The 21,817-nt window shown below is 42.9% G+C and overlaps 1 protein-coding gene across 3 annotated transcripts in view; it reads left to right on the forward strand.

Moving 5' to 3' along the window:
- Nucleotides 1-21,817, forward strand: part of MSRB3 (methionine sulfoxide reductase B3) — a 147,769-nt gene that overhangs the window by 84,367 nt on the left and 41,585 nt on the right. For all 3 annotated transcript variants that reach the window (XM_068276763.1, XM_068276760.1, XM_068276761.1), the window contains one exon: nt 13,011-13,039. In XM_068276763.1, the coding sequence (XP_068132864.1) occupies nt 13,011-13,039 (29 nt within the window). The remainder of the gene's footprint in view (nt 1-13,010; nt 13,040-21,817) is intronic.

Below are 21,817 nucleotides of genomic sequence, written 5' to 3' on the forward strand. Positions count from 1 at the left end.
CTGGGGCTTCCTCCAACCCTGGCAGTCACCCTGTGCCCTTGCCGCAGCTCCGCTTCCCGCCGGTGGCCCGGGGTCTGCGCAGTACACTCCAAATGACGGCTCTCGTGCAGATGCAGTAGATGCCGACCTAGTGAGGTCGGCATCTTGCACTGGAGGGGACCCTGGGTCACTGGCGGGAAGTGGAGCTGTGGCGAAGGCACAGTACAGCTGCCAGGGCTGGAGGAGGCCCCAGGTAAGTAGATTTTTTTAATCCACCTCAGTCATTCCCTTTAAGCACCTTGGACCTGATTCTTACTCCAAACCTAGCAATATTCATTTTCACACCTTACCTATCTCTAACAGAAACTGTTCCCTACATCTGCGCCTAAACGAAAATGTAAAACCATTACCTAACATCAACTTTCAGATGACCCTAACTCAACATTTGTTCCAATCACTACTACTTTCACTGACAAAACCCTAATGGTAATGCTAACATTGATCCTGATCCTAACTTTAATCCTTTACTGAAAAAAATTGCTAAAACTAACTTAACCCATTCAGGTTCCGTGGTTTTCACGAGAGAAATGTTCACCTCCCATTCATTAGCCTATAACTTTATCACTACTTATCACAATGAACTGATCTATATCTTGTTTTTTCCGCCACCAATTAGGCTTTCTTTGGGGGGTACATTTTGCTAAGAGCCACTTTACTGTAAACGCATTTTAACAGGAAGAATAAGAAAAAAATGGAAAAATTCATTATTTCTCAGTTTTCAGCCATTATAGTTTTAAAATAATACATGCCTCCATAATTAAAACTCACGTATTGTATATGCCCATATGTCCCGGTTATTACACCGTTAAAATTATGTCCCTATCACAATGTATGGCGACAATATTTTATTTGGAAATAAAGGTGCATTTTTTCCATTTTGCATCTATCACTATTAACAAGTTTAAAATAAAAAAAATATAGAAATATTTCATCTTTACATTGATATTTAAAAAGTTTAGACCCTTAGGTAAATATTTACATGTTTTTTTTTTTTATTGTAATGGTTTTTTTTATTTATAGTAAACATTTTATTTGGGTAGTTTTGGGAGGGTGGGGGGTAAACAATAGATTTATAATGTAAATGTGTGTTGATTTTAATTTATTTTCATTTTCAGGTGTAGTATTACTTTTTGGCCACAAGATGGCGGCCATGAGTTTGTTTACATGACGTCACTCTAAGCGTAACACACGCTTAGAGTGGCGCATCAGGAAGGGAACGGCCAGAAAAGGCGCAGCTTCCGAGAGAAGCTGTCGCTTTTTCAGCGGGGGAGAGGAATCAGTGATTGGGCTTCATAGCTCGATATATTGATTCCCTGACTACCGAATCCGTGGCCGGGAGTGCGCGTGCACGTGCGCGATCGGCCGCGGGGGCGCGCGGTAGCGCACATGGTTTCTGGACGTAGTTTCTACGTCCAGAAACCAAAATAGGTTAATCCAATAATTCTCTGTAACTTTAACTAATGATCTAACACTATACAAACACTCATACTAACAATCTTTCATCCTTTGTTTAGCTCTTCTGAGTTCTGACCTTAACTATAATAGTAGCTATTTTGCTAAAGTGTTATTGTAGCTTATTGCACACATTGCTACATTTTTTATCATCATGAAATTGTGCAGCTAGATATACAGTCATTTTATGCTTTATATTTCACATTTCTTACTATACCTAAAATCAATCTTTCTAAACAGTATCTCAAACAAGTGAGTACACCGCTCACATTTTTGTAAATATTTTATCTGATAACATTCAAGACATGACAGTGTGATATAATGTAAGTAGTCAGTGTACAGCTTGTACAACAGCGTATATTTACTGTCCCATCAAAATAACTTGACTCACCAGCCATTAATGTCTAAACTGCTGGTGACAAATGTGAGAACACCTCTAGTGAAACATTTCAAAATTGTTTCCAAACAGTCCAAACAGCAATATTTTGTGTTCTCATCATTATTTTCTCTTGAGCATGGTGTTCACTAGAGCCTCACAGGCTGCCAACAGAATCCTCTTCTGCTCCTCCATGGTGAAGCTGGTGGATTTTAGAGACCTTGCACTTCTCCACCTTTTGTTTGAGGATGCCACACAAATGCTTTATATGGATTAGGTCTGGAGACATGCTTGGACAGTCCAGCACCTTTACCCTCGCTTTCTATGACAAGGCAGTGGTCATCTTGAAGGTGTGTTTGTAGTCTTTACCATAGTGGAATACTGCCATACAGACTAGTTTCCAAAGGGAGGGGAGCATGCTCTGCTTCAGTATGTCACAGTATATGTTGGCATTCATGGTTCCCTCAATGACTTGTAGCTCCCCAGTAGCGGCAGCACTCAGGCAGCCCCAAACCATGACACTCCCTCCACTATGGTTGACTGTAGGCAAGACACACTTGTCTTTGTATTCATCACCTGTTTGCCTCCACACATGCTTGACACTATCGGAACCAAAGAAGTTTATCTCTGGGGAGGAAAAATGTTTAACTGGGCAGAATTTTGAAATTCTTCATTTAGATGTGTGCTCACTATTGTTACCTGTGGTTACATTATTATTATTACCTATATATATATATATATATATATATTATATTATTTATATAGCACCAACATACTCTGTAACAATTCACATAGTACACAATAAATAGTGGGGAACATAGATACATTAGGGGTTCAAAACTCTGTACAATCAGGACATCCAGAAATACAAATACACCTTGGGCATCCTCCATCCACTGTGGTGAACATGCCAGTTGTATACATGCACAGTACAGTGAAGAGGGACCAGGCACAATGATCTGTTCACGGCAGATCCTGCTGAAGTGCAGGAGGACCTTACAGGCACTATGCTGCAGTTAAAGCAGCATAGCAAGGTAAAAAATGATAACCTGCAGCTCGTGGTCCCAACCAGTTAGCTGCAGAAGGTTGAAAGAATAATGTTCAGTGTGGAAAGGAACAGAGGCTAGTCCAGACGAGGCTCTAGCTCTGCTCTATACTATGCTCCAGGTCCCGTATCCCCCCCCCCCCCCTAAAATGTCTGTGTGGGTTTTAGATATTAATGGCTGTGTATTGAGTTATTTTGGTGGGACAGCACATCTACACTGTTATACAAGCTGTACACTGACTACTTTACATTCTAATAAAGTGTTATTTCTTCAGTGTTGTCTCATGAAAAGAAATATTTAAAAAAAATGTAAGATGTATACTCACTTTTGCGAGATATTGTATGTGGTTGGCCACCTTTACATTGCTGTCCTTTCAGCCTCAGTTCTTAGTTTAGACTTTAAAATAACTAATTGTACACTAAAATACACTTTCTGTTCAGTATATTTGATGCACAGCTTTTAAATATTGCCTGCTGCTGTAGACATATTTAACAGTATGGAAAGCATACCATAAGCATACTTCAAACTTCTGCACTAATTGATTTGAAAGCTATTTGCAGACAATGCATACACACAGAGGTTTGGATAGATAGATCCAGGCATTAGTTTAATTCTGCATGACAGCACAGCAGCAGCATCTTGAGAGTAATTATGAAAATAGTTTTCCCACAGCTTCAAAGGCTTGTGAATTTACAACAAGTATTAACCTATATTTGAAACATAACATTCCCACAATGATCTCCCACACAGGCACCTTATAAAAATGATAGATTTCTGGATTATTGACTGTCTATGCTTGTAGGAAAGATCACCTTTTTGCAGAATTAAAAATCTATGTTAACAAAAGTAACTTAAACATTGCTCACAGAGAAAAAAATCCAGCTCATGTTATTTCTGTTTGAAAGGGGTAATGATGGGATAAAAGTAGATGGACTTGAAAATAAGTTACATAATAGGGTATGACCTCTTCCCTACATGCAATATGACAGGTCCAAGTTACACGGCAGAAATCAGCATGTTTGCTGCTACAGTAGGGAAATTCCCAGGAGGATATCTGACCCATATATAATAAAATAACCAGGGTCAAATTAACTTGGAGATGAATAAAGAGTTAAAGGACGACTATACTGAAGATTTCTTTTATAATTATCTTCCACTGTAGTCTTTCATGTAGACAGTGGCGTGGCTAAGAATCTATGGGCCCCAGTGCAAGTTTTAAACCAAGCACTCTACACATAGCAATTGATACGGCGCACCAAAACCTGCCAAGGACAATCACAGCATCAGAGGTGCAAGAAGGGGATGGGGAACAGTTTGTTAAGGATTACTACTACTCCAAGCATCTATAGAAGTGATTATTCCCAGCACAGGACCAATAGAGAGCTAATACTGTGATAGAGGGAGGGCCTCTCGGGGTCCCTCTGGCCTAAGGGCCCAGATGCAGTTGCAACCTCTGCACCCCCTATTGCTACGCAACTGCATGTAGTTTCAGAAGAATACATCCTTGATACACTTTTGCTAAGGAATTCCACTTTTCAATATTGCATGCATTCTAAAGTGAGTGACTGGGATCTGTGACTGATTTTTTTTTTTTTTTATCATTTACAAACAACGTTTACCAGGTTAGACATTCTTTCTGCAGCCAAATACTGGGGAGTAAATACTTGCAGCACTTTAAGGCCCTGTTCACACTAGCGTTTTGGCATGCAAAAGGACCGGATCCAGATCGGATCAGGACTTGATCCGGATTGGAACAGTACGGTTCCGATCCCGATCTGATCCGGATCCGGTCCGTTTGCATCAGGACTGCTTCAGGCTGCCATCCGGATCTGTGGGGGAAAAAAAACAACAACAAAATACCTTAAAATTTGTTGGGGTCTGCAGAAGGTGCACCTGGTGCACCTGTAGAATCAGGTCCTCCGCTGTAGGCCTCACCTCCACCTCCGACATTCTGCCAAACAGCTCCAGCACGTCTGTCACTGCTGCTCCACTCCAGATATGCTGGGCCCATGTGTCCCCATCCGAAATGGCCGCTATAAATACGCATAGGAAGTAGGGTAGAACGTCCGGTGTTGTCTCCAGTGTGTTCTGTGCTTCCATTTCCCATTGGTTTTCTATATCCGGATGGTGCTGTCAGGCTCCGGTCCGGGTGCGTGGGCCGGATGAGCCGGACCAAAAAAATAGCGCATGTTGGAAAAGTGTCCGGAGACCGGATCCGGTCCGGCTCCGTACTGTACGGAACGTACGCATGTGAACGTCCGCATAGCCTTTGCATTGCTATGCGGGACGTACGTTCCGTTTGTACAGTATACGGTCCGGATCCGATCAGGCGGATCCGGACAGGGAACGCTAATGTGAACCGGTTTAGTAGGGTTTTAAATATTTTTAGAACAAAAATGTTATTTTCTAATATTACTGTACTGTACTGTTAGTACTGTATCCATAGGTAAATATTTAATGTGAGATATAACTCTCAAAACATTTGAAATAAATGGGAGGCCAGTTAAGAAGTACAGTATGTCCTTAAAGGAATACAGAGGTTTAAACACATCGATGAGATAGACATGTGTATGCACAGTGGCAAGCTGCAAGCATAAAAATTACTAGGCTATGTTCCTTTTTTCTTTCTCTGTCTGAAAGAGTTAACATTCCACTATGCAAATGACAGTTTATCTCCGTTTGGGACCCAGTCGGGAATTACAGCCATAAAACACTTTCCTCACAGAAAACATATTCCAAGAGCAGGAAAGAGATTAAAAAGGTCAGTAATTCATGGATTTTAGCTTTGGCATATTTCAAATATTGTGTCATTGAGCAGAAACAATGAAACATTCAAAATTGAAAAATTAGATTTAAAGGGAACTTGAAACAAAAAGAATACTGAGGCTGCCATATTTATTTCCTTTTAAACAATACCAGTTGCCTGGCAGCCCTGCTGATTGATTTGGCTGCAGTAGTGTCTGAATCACACCAGAAACCAGCATGCAACTAATCTTGTCAGATTTTACAAAACTATCAGAAACACCTGATTTGCTGCTGTAACAATTTCCGAGGTCAGCGCACAAGATGTGTGTTAACACTGCGGAAATCCTCCACAAGCGTACGAAACAACAGAACCCAGCTTTGGTGTAATGCACTTATAGAGGGAAATTCCCACCGGCAGATGGAGCTGTGGAGTGCAGAGGAACAACCCCTCTGCACTGCCACAGATGCCAGTTAGGAATTGTATGAATTGCAACAATGCAGGGCAAGATAGCCCTGAGAAAGAGAGTGAGCACAGCGACAGAATGTATGTGTGTCCACCAATCTAGTCGCCACCCAGCGATGGTGAACACACAATAAGACAGAGCAAAGGAACAGACAGGACTAACTACATGCGGTCCCCACACGTTAAGCGCAATAGCGACAAAGTGCGTGCCCAGCACGGTCGCCACACGAGAAGCACAATAGCGACAAAGCGTACCAACCCTGACTAACCAAAGAAACACGAAAACAAAAGAGAACGCGAACGCTTGCTAAACGGTCCCCTCACCGAGACTACAGCAAGCGTTTGATCCAGACAAGACAGACAGAAGGAGTAACCAGTAGCAACCACAGCTATGGCCTACACTCCCAGACAGAGTACAGAAGGAACCACCGCCGCTACCGCTAGGGCGAATGCGATCCAAACAGACAGACAGATGGAGCAACCAGTAGCAACCGCTGCTCTGGCTTGCACCCCTAAGACAGAGTACAGAAGGAACCACCGCCACTACCGCTAGGGCGAATGCGATCCCAACAGTCAGAATGATTTCCTGTCGACCGCCGCTGGCTACAAGACAATCACAACAGATAGACAGACAAGGCAATACAGATAATTACAACCTGACTACGCTAGAAGGAATGCTAGTGCACTCCCAAGGAATTACTCTAAAATAATCTTAGTAAACAATTAGCAAAGGCTGAGACTCCAGGTAAGTTTAGCAGGAACAAACCTCTATGACCAGCAAGGGATTCTGGGAGGAAATGGTATTTATACTGCAAGCCAACAAGGAAGCCGCTAAGCAATTTGCATGCCAAGTGGATGCAAATTCCTCACTAGAGCTCAGCAAGCTGCAGAGTGAAGACAGGTCTCCTTTCCAGGGACCTGCCGCACTCAGACTTACAAAATGGTCAAAAAGCTGTCTGCCTGTGCAGACAGCAGAGCAGATCATTACAGCTGCATGCTTGTTCGGGGTCTAGGGCTAAAAGTATTAGAGGCAGAAGATCAACAAGATAGCCAGGGCACTGGTATTTCTTAAAAGGAAATACATTTGGAAGCCATCTTGTGTGACCTTGTGGGCGATTGGCGTGAGCAGTGCGGCAGCCCCAGGACCACTCCACGCCGATTCGCTTGAATGGCTGGGAATGGGGCTTGCAGGAGATTGCGCCCATCTCCGCATGGATGACGGAGCTCCGCCCCACCCTGCCTTCAGTCTCACATCAGCGATCGCCGCTCGGAGACTGTTAAACGGCGAAACCGCCGTCTAATAACCCGTGCTGCCATCTAAGGCAGTGCTGTACTGGGGACAGCCGTGTAACACCTCTGTAGGCAAGAAAGTGATCGGCTGTAATAGGGTGAAGCCTATGACAGCCGATCACGCTGATTGGCTGGCGAGGGAGGGGGAAAAAAATTAATTAAAAATATAAACAAATTTATTAAAAATTAAATAAAAAAATATTTATTAAAAAAAAAACAGCTGGGGAGCAATCAGATCCCACCAACAAAGAGCTCTGTTGGTGGGGAGAAAAGGGGGGGGGGATTACTTGTGTGCTGAGTTGTGCGGCCTTGCAGTGAGGCCTTAAAGCTGCAGTGGCTGAATTAGTAAAAAATGGCCTGGTCACTAGGAGGGTTTAACACCGCGGTCCTTAAGCGATTAAACAGCCATAGTATTTATATAGTACATCAATGTGGGAACTCCTGAGGCCATTTTTAATGCGTTGACTGGAGTTCCACTTAAAATATCATAAAATGAGGATCTGATCAATAATAAAGTATACTTGTGTTACTCATTTCAGGCCTGTTAAACCTGTCATTCTTCGAAAAAAAGTGAAACTCTATCATCTGTTTGCAAAACGATACTCAGCTCCATGTCCTAATGTTGCCAATCCTTCCTTTTCATGGAGCTGCTCCCACTGGATAACTATCACTACACTGGTGCTCATTTATCCAGTCACCAATCTCTCATGATTACAGATAGTGATAGTTAGTGGGCGAAGCTTAGTTGTGTGGTAGGGCAGATTGGCCAACGGTCAGGTAGGAGATCCTTTGGTACGAGGACACAAGCGCCACACTTTATGAAATAGCTGATCTGCTGTCAGCTACAACACCGCCCCAGCCATCCTGCTGCCCAAGGCCACAGGCTTTGTGGCCTTTCCACAACTCCGTCCACGGTGACATGCCAGAATTAATAAAGGGGAAATAAATGAGTAATGCAAATATATAGTATCAAGTCCCATTTTAAAACATTTTAATCATACTTAATTGTAAATAGGCTTACACTTTGTACAAAATTTTACAGTAGAACAAACCATCATAAAAAGTGTGTTATTAAATATTAATAGATAATAATGTGTGCAAAAAAATCAATTGATGTACCGTGTATTTCTTTCCGATGGTTCAAAATGCCATTTTTCAGACTTAACCTCATTCTCATTGATGACACTTCACAAGTATACAAACAATCGAGATAAGAATACCAGATACTGGGCCAATTTCATCAACATGTGAAAAGCTTGTGACCTATAGAATATAAATGGCTGCTTATTGAATATTGGTTTTCTCATGATTCACCATGTGAACGCAAGACATTTCTCACATATGAATGGATCAGAAAACAGCTCTCCATGGTGCTGAACCTGGGTTTTTAGCTAAACAGATCTGGAGCAAACTGATGAGGATTCAAGTTGCTAGGTATATTTATATGTGTATCAGGGGTAGCACAGACACATAATTGACCATTTATGGTGATATCCTTTTACGGTCAGCCATGTCCCTGAGAGAAGCCCAATACATGCATAATATACCTAATATACCTAGCAACTAGCATCTTTTACTTCAGGATGTTACGCAAAAAAAGTGGGATCAGCGCATCACCAGGCCGCCCCTGAATGGCCTCAGCTCAGAGATGCGCTGAGCCCCCCCAGAAACTGCAAACGCACCTTGAACCCAAACAGAGGCTCTGCATATACACCAAAGGAAAACTATTAAGTGGGAGCAGCTGACCAGAAATAAATCAATCAAACATAGCAAAAAAATGAACAGCGCTACTTAAAAACAGATGAGTGCTTACCTGCAAAAAAGTGCACACCCCACTCATGGGATTCAAATACACAATGAGCATACACATACCTGTCTACCACTTGGAGGATGTTAGTTTCACTAACAATTTGCAAATTGTTAGTGAAACTAACATCCTCCAAGTGGTAGACAGGTATGTGTATGCTCATTGTGTATTTGAATCCCATGAGTGGGGTGTGCACTTTTTTGCAGGTAAGCACTCATCTGTTTTTAAGTAGCGCTGTTCATTTCTTTGCTATGTTTGATTACTTCAGGATGTTAACGGATGAAGAGAGAAAGTTTCAACTCTGGAACGCAGGCCCTGAAAACTTCAGTCAAGAATGAAAGGCAGAACTCAAACTACAATAAACTACATAAGCTTTATTTTTAAAACATTTTAGTTGTGATATATTTTTACAGTTATCTTTTGCTTGTAAATGGGAAAATGGTCTAGAAAAGACAGACTTTTTATTCATACTATTGGAAGGGGGTCCCTAACAGTCTGCAACCCTACATGTGCAGGGTAGACAATGGATAAATCCTGTACTCCAATGCCAACATCCTTTTTTTGAGGTAATGGAGGTGCTTAAGAACATTGGACACTGGTGCGTTTAGAAGGCAAATAGAGGTAATGGTAGTAAACCTTGGCAGGCGTTTCTAAACCTTATTTAAATTTATTGCCAAGGTGTGACTTTGCCACCAACCATCCTCGTTGTTCCAGATGATTTTACCCAGCTTTTCTCAGCCTTTTTGAGCTGAGGAACTCTTATTTGTTTCAGATCTCAGGGCACCCCTGCATGAAAATGATTCTGACCAACTTCATTACTTTGAGAGTTTGAAAAGCCCCCATATGCAGTACAATCGCCACACATATACAATTGAGCCAATAATCCTCCATATAAAATGCAGCCATCAACCCCATATGCAGAGCAATCACCACACATTAAAAATGGCTAGGAATTGGAACATTTCTGTGTGGCCATTTTAGAATGGTTATGTAGAGGAAAGCACAACATTGTAAAAGTCAAATCCACATAGAGTTTTAAAACGTTTCAGATATGAATCTACAGCAACGCTCTGATTACAAAAAAGGTGGGACACTCTATGACGAGTAAATAAAACAAGGATGTGATGGTCTGGAATTCATCTAAGCCCGATATTTATATTTAATACATACATGTTTAATTGATATATAAAAATGTGTTCATTTTGAATTTAATGCCACCAGCATGTTTCAAACAAGTTGAGATCAGAGCAACAAAAGACAGTTAAAGTTGTTAATGCTAAATAAAAAAGCACAGCTAAGTGGGTTAATCAGATACAGGTCAGTAATTGAGTTAGAATATAAAGAACATCCAAGAGACCGAGTCTGTCAACCACTGTCTGGGAAAAAATTTCATCCTTGCATCTTCAAATATAAGTTTAAACTCCACCATGTAACGAAAAGACATCTTTTTCAGGGAAGGTCTTGTTTATTTCAGCAAGATAGTGCTAAACTGCAATAAGTACAAATACAAAGCTTGGCTCTATAGTAAAAGAGTCTGGTTGCTGAGCCTGCAGTCTGAACCTGGAAACCACTGAAAACACTGTAGCACTGGGGCTCTGTGAGTGAACGCGGAAAAGCCGCCGCGTCTGTTGGTGTGGAGGCAGCTGTTTCCGCGTCCAATGCGGCGGTTTGCACGTGGACGCGTGCGTCTGGTGGCAGGGCAGAACGCGGAAGAGCCGCCGCTTGTGACAGCAGTAGGGCAGCGGATTCCGTGTCCAGCGCGTTTGTGCGGAGCAGCATGGGTCTGGTGTGGCTGGATCTGTTAGTGCACAGAGGCTCAGGAACACGCGCGCGCGCGCTGAGAGGCAGAACTCTTATGCTAAACAGAAGAAGGTCAGCTGATCACGCTTATCAGCTGATGCCAGGGCAAGATTCTATTGGTTGATCAGTTAGGGGTGGTGCTGGAGAGCACTGCTCCATATATACTTGCTGCTGGCCATTCTCAAGTTGTCTGCCGTTGCGATCACTTCGTGGAAGCACTCAGACCTTAGTCAGATCCCACAGTGTGTTTGAACCAGGAGGACCTGGGAATTCACACTGAGCCAGAAACTTTGTATTGTTATTTTGCTTATACTCCAGACTAGTTCCAGGGTGCTGAGACCACGGACCTCGCACCCAAGATTAGGGAACTGTATTGTCATCTGTGTTATACTTCAGACTAGTTCCGGGGTGTAGAGACCAAGGACCTCACACCCAGACTAGGCATTATTTGATATCTGTTATGACTTATTGCTTTCCTGACTACTCCAATGTCATCTGATTCGGTACCTCACATATCTGATACTCTGTTGCCAAACCCTGCTTGCCTTGGATACCGAATCAGCCTTCTGTCTATGTACTTTATCTGACTGTGTGTTGCCAACCTGGCTTGCCCGACCTCGAGAGCTATCTCTCCCCTTAAGAGATAGTCTCTAGATCAGATTGTGACATCCACCTTCAGGTGTCACTCACCTTCTGATCCTCCCGACCTTAAGCCTGACTCCACCCCTTGGGGAGCTTCAGGCTGCTGGAAGGCTCTGTGTTCTTCAGAACAGTATTTCCTTACTGCTTATGATCACCTGCGTGCAGGGGCACTACTCAAAGTATTACGGTTACACCAAACACTCACATACCTTAGGTGTCCAGAGGTTAGCAATATATCTGTATTATCGGTGATTCTGCAGATCATCAATAATCAGGTATATATCTGCATTCTTGGTGATACTGCAGATCACCAATAATCAGATTCTCTCTGTGTGCTGACACCAATCGTTACAGGCTCATATGCAATTCATTTTTTCTCCTCAGTTTTCTCTTAAGAGATAATTTTGCATCTTCTGATTAAAATAACTTTTCCGCACTCTGCAATTAAAAAAGTACCAAATAATAGGTGGAAAATTACTGCCAAAAATGATTCAGTCTTTTTTTTCTTGCTGGCTGCTTAAAAGGCATTTTATTGGTAAAGTGTGAAGATATCACACTTGTGGGGAAAAAGTGAATTGAACAGAGGCTGGATACATTATTAAAATAGCAGCCATCAAGCTTATCAGCAAACAGTATATTATCCAGTTTAATCTATAAGCATAGCCCTATTATTTTCAGACTGTCTGTTATTTCTCAGGCTATATTTGTAGATTGCAAATATTTATGTTCTTAGTTCCATTTATAACGTGATATGCAAAACACGTACTCACTGGGCATTACACTAAGCAATCACATGCCACCCAGAGACTGTGTTTGAAGTACTGTGCTAAGTCAAAAGATTTCTTATGCAGTATTAAAGTGTAAAAAAGTAAAAAAAAATACATACTTCCCTAAGAAGAGGGAAGACTCTAGACTATATTGAGGCTTCCCATGCTGTCCTATGCACCCCTGTTGCCGAGCGCAGACCCAGTGAAGATTAGCAATAAGGACTTATTGGTAATCACTGTGCTGCGTGAGTATGATCTCTCCTGCACAGGAAGCTGGAGCTGCTAGTGCACGAGCAACTGCGTGAAACTGCGCAGCCACCGCCGTGCTTACATCCTTACATGACATGGGTGCAGCATGGGCGCGCTCTCCTTAGGTAAGTATTTGCTTTTTAAATTTAATACGCCTCAGATTTTCTTTAAGGTTTGGAAAATCAGGCCCAGTAATTTTCCTGTTTATAATTATTCTCCTAGAAAATACTGAGATCTAATTGGAAATTGTAATATGATATTCTGCAATATTCTGAAAAATATTTGCAGCTTCCATGACACGGATACTTAAACTGATATTCCCCTTTCCTTACAGATCAGAAAAAAAATTTGACTCAAATTCAGGTAAGTTAGACAGCAGTAATCTAACTTTTAAAGGAGAATTCGAACAAACTGTATTTGTGGAGCATGGTGTTTATTACTCAGTACCGTATATACTCGCATATAAGCCGACCCGCATATAAGCCGACCCCCCAACTTTTCCCTGAAAAAACAGGGAAAAATGATTGACCCCCATATAAGCCGGGGGTAGGAAATGCTGGATTGGTGCAGCCCCCCAGTGTGTCCCAATATAGCTAGTATAGTGCCCAGTATAGGTAGGTAGTGTCCAGTATAGCTAGTATAGTGCCAAGTATAGCTAGTAAAGTGCCCAGTATAGCCAGTATAGTGCCCAGTATGGGTAGGTAGTGCCTCAGTTTAGCTAGTATAGTGCCCAGTTTAGCTAGTATAGTGTCCCAGTATGGCTAGTAAAGTGCCCAGTTTAGTTAGTATAGTGCCCAGTTTAGCCAGTATAGTGCCCAGTTTAGCCAGTATAGTGCCCAGTTTAGCTAGTATAGTGCCCAGTTTAGCTAGTATAGTGCCCCAGTATGGCTAGTAAAGTGCCCAGTTTAGCTAGTATAGTGCCCAGTTTAGCTAGTATAGTGCCCCAGTATGGCTAGTAAAGTGCCCAGTTTATCCAGTATAGTGCCCAGTTTAGCCAGTATAGTGCCCAGTTTAGCCAGTATAGTGCCCAGTTTAGCTAGTATAGTACCCAGTTTAGCCAGTATAGTGCCCAGCATAGGTGGGTAGTGCTCCCCCCCGCTCCCCCCGCGGCCACCGCTGCTGCTATTACCTTGTTAGACAGCGGCCGCTTCCTAATCCGCGTTCCTCTTCTTTCTCAGAGTGTATCACAGCAGCGCGCCCGGCGCTGCTGCTGTGACGATGCAGGGTGCAGGAAAGAGCGCGGCTCCCTATAGCGGCGATCTGTATCGCCGTTACCAAGGGAACCGCTCTTTCCTGCCCCCTGCATCATCACAGCAGCAGCGCCGGGCGCGCTGCTGTGATACACTCTGAGAAAGAAGAGGAACGCGGATTAGGAAGCGGCCGCTGTCTAACAAGGTAATAGCAGCAGCGGCCGCGGGGGGAGCGGGGAGGGGGGGGAGCGGGGTGCGGACCACGGACCACCCGACCACCCACCACTAGACCACCAGGGGAGACTCGCATACAAGCCGACCCCTCAACTTTTGACCCCCTTTTTGGGGGTCAAAAATTCGGCTTGTATGCGAGTATATACGGTAATATTATTTCTGGTAGTGTGATAGGTGCCTTATAATAAACATGTGTTAGTGACCATCTTCAAAACAATGTACATGGCTGAACAATGAGAAGTTCCAGAGGAGAATGCATCATTTTGGCAGTTTGGTGCTGGCATGTGGTTTATATACCCATTTCTTAATAGGTACGCAACAGTACTTGGCCTTTGTTTCATTGCTCAAGGAGCATTAGCCGTTTCCTCTGGCAAAAACTCCTTACTGGCACCTAACCTTAGCTTTCCTGAATGTTGACTTTTTTCTGATGCCTAACTTCTCTCCAACATTAACCGCTTCCTGATGCTTAACCCTAACCTCCCCTCTTCACATTTCTGACACCAATTGTTAAAACCTTCCTGATGCCTACCTCTAACCTTCCACCAACTTTAAAGAGTAACTGTTAGCCCCCAAAGTGAAATTTAAATCTCTACAGCAATGTTTTATTTAGTATTAAAGTGATCCAAAAAGCCAATGCAGAACTTAAAAATCAATATAATTTTGTTACTATGTAGCCTTTTGCCCAAGCTAATGAAGCAAAGCCGCATATCTGATACTGATGAGCATGCAGAGCATGCCTATGTCTGCTTGACCCCCCTCTCCCCCCTCTCCTCCCCAGGACCAGGTGCCGATCTATTCGCACCACAAACAGCTGACCGCTCTGACAGGGAGAGAGAGCGGCAGCACTTCCAGCGCAGCCACGCAGAGCAGCCGCCGCAGAGTCACATGTGAGCCATGTGAGAGAGATGCACGGTGGCGGCTGCTCTGCCGTGGCTGCGCTGGAAGTGCTGCCGCTCTCTCTCCCTGTCAGAGCGGTCAGCTGTTTGTGGTGCGAATAGATCGGCACCTGGTCCTGGGGAGGAGAGGGGGAGAGGGGGGTCGGGCAGACATAGGCATGCTCTGCATGCTCATCAGTATCAGATATGCGGCTTTGCGTCATTAGCTTGGGCAAAAGGCTACATAGTAACAAAATTATATTGATTTTTAAGTTCTGCATTGGCTTTTTGGATCACTTTAATACTAAATAAAACATTGCTGTAGAGATTTAAATTTCACTTTGGGGGCTAACAGTTACTCTTTAACATCTTTCTGTTGGCTAACCATAACCTCCTAACCTAATTATTTCCTCAGTACTAGGGTGCTGTAAATAAGTCATATTACTGTACAACAAAGGGGTCATTCAGTATTATAAAATATCAATCCTTCCACTTATGTGATTTTGAGCACAACACATATAAATCCTCTTCCAATATTCTGCTCATGGGATAAGTGACCTCAGCACAGTCCAAGGGTTGTGCGGCCACTCCACTTTATACTTTTCTTCAGCAGAAAGCACAACAATAGAGAAAAAACTGGTCTCACCTTAACATGATATTAAAAATAGAAATAACTTATAGAAAATAATCTATATTTAGCTCCTATTGACATAGGACTCAAAGATAAAATACACCCACAGTATATGCATTCAAAGACTATAGTAAGAACACTGGAATGACGAAACCAGCTGGGAAAAGAGCAGACATTCTGAATGTATTTGATATATGTTATTCCTGTTTTTAATATCAAGTCAAGTGACCATCACACTGAGACCAGTTTTCTCTCTATTTTTCTGCTTTATTTATTTATTTACAGTTTTTCAATTTAGTGGTATTAGTTTTAGTCTGCAGCTTGCTACATCTTTGTAGTAAAATGAAAATGTCAAACTACCTGAAGCCATGAAACAATATACTGTAGTGTACAGAATGCTTTTCCTTTTTCCTGGCAGGGAGACAATGCCATTATTTGATTATCTGTATAGCATAAACAAGTAATGTACAAGTGACATCTAGAAAGTGAAAGCTGTTTGGTTTAATTTGCTACACAAATGATTATCTCTGTATGATTTAACTTGCTCCAGTCAGATTTACCACTTCCCTCCCTACACCGCTTGTTACAAGGCTGCAGAACACCAGTGGCTGTTTGTTCAGCAGCATTAACTTGCCCCCCCCCCCCCCCCCCAGGCCAGTTCCTTTACCCAGAAAGTAACAGCCATTTGCTTTAATCTGCCATGAACGGTATTCTTTCCATGTAATGACGCTCGAGTGTCTCTGGTTAACTTCTTCTCTCCCGGCACTGCTTGTCATGTGACTGCAGAATGCTGGTAAATGTAAACCCACTTAAAGACCAGGGGTGTTTCTTCTGATCTGTGCTGCGTGGGCTATTCAGCCCACAGCACAGATCGTGTGGCAGCCACGGCGATCAGACTTCCCCCCTTTTTTCCCCACTGGGGGGATGTCCTGCCGGGGAGGTCTGATCGCTGCCGGCTATTTGTGATTAGCGGGGGGCTCTCCTTACCTCCCTCCCCTCCTTCATCAGAGCGGCACAGGACAGATATCCGTCCTGCGCCGGATAAGATAGGCTTCAGCCTATCATATGCCGGCGATCCCCGGCCAATCAGCAGTGCCGTATTGATGTAAACAGCAGGGATTTCTTCCCCGCGTGTTTACATTAGGCGTGTGAGCCACGATCGGCGGATCGCACACTGTTCACGGAGACACCCTCCGTGAACTGACATGGAAAGGCCACTCGAACGAGCGCCCGTTTCCATGTAATAACCACTTAAACCCGCCGCCGTTAGGCGGTCCTTAAGTGGTTTTTAACAGCATTTAACAGCATTGACATGAAGCCCACTCCCGTCAATACCTCCAGCCTAAGGGTAAGGAGTGTGATGCTACTACACCAAAGGGATTGAAAAACCTTGTAAAGACATATAATAATAAATGCTTAAATAAAGGAAGTGATTATTTAGAGAAATAATCAGAAGATAGTGTGTCTTATATAATAAAATAAATAAAATGTTTCCTTCATTGATTAACTGAAAATGGCTGTTACTTTCCAGATGACCATCGTATGTTTAAATAATACAACTTTACAAAAATCCTTGCAATGTTTGCAGTTTTTTTTTTCTTTAGCAAACGTGACGTTACACTTTAAGTAGTTCCAGGATAGTAGTAAAAGTTAACAAAATGATCTTTAATGGCACTTTGGGTAAAATAATGTGTGCAGCCAACATTTGGACAGAAAAGGTAAGTAAATTACAGACTTTATTGTAACGTTGAGAAAAGAGGCAGAACACTATTAAACAGGCTGAACATTGACATTGGGAATACTGAGGATCTTCCAAAGCTGAATTAAGCTGCACATGCTGAAGCATGGTGGGAGTCGTCCCATTAGCAGCACAGCAGCTGTGTGTTACTTTATAACTACAGAAAGTGGTTACAGTTTTACAAGTAAATGGAAGTGTTAATTGCGTTGTTCTGCATATATTAATATGATTGTCTTTGACCAACTGCTTATATTGACATTCTGTACCATTCTGTATGTTATCTACTGAAGCTGCTAACGTCTCCGTTTGCTCTGAAGTTCATCTGATATAACAATTTACTTTGGGGCTGAGAGTGGAAATCTGAGCTCCTGGTCCTAATTAGTTATAACAGAGATATTAGGTGAGTTCTGGTGGTAATTTGATTTAACCTATCACAAAAAAAAAAACAGAAGTGAGATACTAAGGATAATAGGAACTGTGGAACCCTAGAACATGTATGTACCATTGTGGTGCCCTGGAACATGTTTATTCCAATGTAAATGAGCATATTACAGCCTGATTGTCATTGTGTTACACAACAAAGTTACTTTTCACGACAGCCCCAAGGTTCATATAAGGAACATAGTGACAGTAATAAAGGTATAAATATAGGATTAATACAGATATGACAAAATATTTCAAGTATTTCATGTTGAACACAGTGCTACGTGGTTTATTTCATAGTTATTAATATTGCACTTATTAATGAATAACATACTGTACATTACCAATAAGACCTATTGCACATGTTCAATAAATCTCAGAGAAGTTTCAGGTTTTAGAAGATTTATGGCAGACGGGAAAAGCTTTTTTTCAGTCTGTTTGTGTGTGTGCAGAGTGATCTAAAATGTCTACCTGATGGTAAGATCTCAAACAAGGAATTTACAGGGTGAGTGTTATCCTTGATGTTTTTATCCCTTCTCATACAGCGACTCTTGTACAAGATTTTGAGAGATGGTAGTTCAGTGCTGATAATGACCTCATATCAAATATCACATTTAGATTTTAAATGCATGTATACCGTGTTTCCCCGAATATAAGACACTGTTTTATATTAATGTATGCTTCAAAAAATGTGCTAGGGCTTATTTTCGGGGAGGTCTTCTATTTTCTGGGGGTAGCCATCGCCTTTATTATATATAGCCAGATTCCCCCTCTGATCCCTGCTAAATAAGCCCTTGTGGCTGTCAGACCTGCAGATCCCCCTAAAAGAAGCCCCAAGCAGCAGACCTGCTCTCCCCTGCCCGCCCGCTTTACTACTTCCACTGCTCCCAGTCCTGGCCCCCTCCTGCAGAAAGTCAGGATCCCCCTAAAAGAAGTCCTAAGCGGCAGACCTTTTTAGCCACCCCCCCCTGGCCGCCCGCAGGCTTGTTTACCTCCCCGCTGCTACCGCTCCTGGCCCCTTCCTGCAGAAAATCCACATCCTCCTGTTTATCTGCAGCATAATTCACACCGCAGATTAGCGATGACATGTTGTAAAGGCAGCTAATGTATCCAATAAGAGCACTGCCCTATACAGGAAGTGATCTCTGTTTACTTCCTGTATAGGGAAGCACTCTTATTGGATACATTAGCTGCCTTTACCACATGTCACTGCTAATCTGCGGTGTGTGAATTATGCCGGGAATAAACAGGAGGATGTGGATTTTCTGCAGGAAGGGGCCAGGAGCGGTAGCAGTGGGGAGGTAAAGCAAGCCTGTGGGCGGGCGAACAGGGGGGGGGGGGGGGGGAGGCGGGGGATTTGGACAGGTCTGCTGCTTAGGGCTTCTTTTAGGGGTATGCAGTCTGACAGCCACTAGGTTTTATCTTAGGGGTAGGTCTTATATTTCGAGCAAACTCAAAATATATACTAGGTCATACTTTCAGGGGATGTCTTCAATTTGGAGAAACCTGGTATGTACTAGTCTTCTCCCCGGCAGTATCCTGCTGCCTGTGCATTCTCCCCACAAACTGACAGTCACCACACACACACTGCATGTGTTGGGTTTATATGTGTTTCCATGGGATCTCCCTGCAATCCCAAACAGCATAGTGATAGATGAATTGGCTTATCCCTAGAACTGGCCCTAGAATGTAATTGTGACTTCAGATTGTGAGCCCTTCTGAGGGATAAGTATTGATGTTAATTGTTCTGTCTTTGTAGAAACAAAATGTCTGCACTATATAAAAGCGTAAAATAAATAAATCAAATGTCTAAAAATTGGTATAAATTCCAAGAAGCACCTTTTTTATCGGTACAGTATGCATGTTTCCTTTACAAGCAAAAGTGCTCAAAAAGTGTGATCCCAGATTAGATAGCCATGTGCACTACACATGTGTATGTGTCATTATGGTTTTTATAGGACTGCTTGTTACTCTGTGCCAATATTTTGAGGTTCATTTTGTTATGAGTAGAATCACATATCACAGCATTTGAATTTACATGTTGCGCTGTAACCTCTTTGTTAAGGTCTTGTGTTTATATTACATAATCTTTTCACAAAGAACATTTGCAAAAGAGAATCTACAAAAGCTGAACTACTGGGATTTAAGGCCTGGTTCACATTAGCGTTCGCTGTCTCCGGATTCGCCTGATCGGATCCGGACCGTATACTGTACAAACGGAACGTATGTTCCGCATAGCAATGCAAAGTCTATGCGGACGTTCACATGCCACCGTTCTGTACAAAACGGAGCCGGATCAGATCCGGACTGCGGACACTTTTCCAGCATGCGCTATTTTTCGGGTCCGGATCATTCGGCCCACGCACCTGGACCGGGGCCTGACTGCACCATCCGGAAATAGAAACCAATGGGAAACGGAAAGCACAGAACACACTGGCTACAAACACCTGACGTTCTACCCCACTTCCTATGTGTATTCTAGCGGCCATTTTGGATGGGGACACATGGGCCAAGCATTTCTGGAGTGGAGCAGCAGTGACACACATGCTGGAGCTGTTTGGCAGTATGTTGGAGGTGGAGGAGAGGCCTAAACAGCGGAGGACCTGATTCTACAGGTGCATCTTCTGCTGACCTCCCAGACCCCAACAATTATATAGTTTTATTTATAACTTTTACCAAACGGATCCGGATCGCAGCCGTATACATACCTGATGCAACCGGACCGGATCCGGATCGGATCCGGATCGGAACCGTACATTCCGATCTGGATCCGGTCCAGTCATCCGGTCTGTTTGGCACAGAAACGCAAGTGTGAACAGGGCCTAAGACACTCAACCAATTGCTTTTAACGTGGGACATGATTTTTTTGTAAGAATTTCATTTTAAGAAATATTTTTGAAACAAGCATAATAGACCAAGCTCTATGCAGTTTTGATTATTAACTGCAATGAAATAAATTACTTTTTGTTTGCCTCTATATGATACATGTCAAACTCCGGCCCGCGGGCCAAACCTGGACCTCAGAGCAATTAAATTAGACCATCAATGGTTTCCCAAATTTGCATTATTTTTGGCCCACTATAGACCACCAGGGAAGCTACAGTATATTGGAGTTGAAGCCCTAGATCACCAGGAAAGCCATATGGGGGAGGGAGGGGGGAAAGCACTAAACTCCAAGGAACTGCATAGGGCAGGGAGGGGGCCATCTGGGAACTTTATAAGGGAGGATGGTGCCCAATAGATATCGAGATTGGCCCGCGACTATGTCACCGGTGTGTACAATATCGCCTACTTTGTATTTGAGCTTGACATCCCTGCTCTATATTCACAAAATGCAATTCTACCTTTGAGTTATGAGTTGAGTTTACTACTGCAAATTTGGATCCTTCCAACTGTTTTTTTTAGGTTCCGTGTTGCACACCTGCCATGAAGCAGGCTATAGAAATTTAAAAGAATATACACACTAGCATGTGTTTTTCTCTCTCTCATGATCACCTGACCTATCTCTAACCAATTAAACACAGATTTGCAAATCAACTCAATATTATGTGCAATTTCTGCTGTTTTATCCTGTACAGGAACTGTAAGTGCTACATGAGTGTGTGGTTAGGGTAAAGTAATATGTGCAGCCAATTACATGGTCATATTTCCTTTCTACTTCCTGTTTTAATTCAACATGGTTTTGCCAATAGGAAAAACCACATTGGAAATATTGATCAAATACAGTCTCAATGCAGTATACAGTGACACATGATAGTGTCTATAGGAATGATCATATAAGGCAAGCATGTCCAAAGTCTGGCCCGGGGGCCAAATGTGGCCCACTGAGCTTTTTCTGGTGGCGCCTGACGCTCTCTACAGTTATAGCTGTGGTACTACATGGAGGGGCCACTGTGTATTGCTGCTCTGCCTCCCCCTTTGCTCACCTGTAGGTTATTAGCCATCTCTCAGCCATCACTCTAGCAGTACTAACTGCCACTGATAAACAGGCGCCACTATGCCAGTAGCAGTAACAAAGGAACATGCTAACTGCACATAGTATATGGGTTA

The sequence above is a fragment of the Hyperolius riggenbachi genome, chromosome 3 (assembly GCF_040937935.1).
Source record: "Hyperolius riggenbachi isolate aHypRig1 chromosome 3, aHypRig1.pri, whole genome shotgun sequence".
NCBI classification, from domain to species: Eukaryota; Metazoa; Chordata; class Amphibia; order Anura; family Hyperoliidae; genus Hyperolius; species Hyperolius riggenbachi.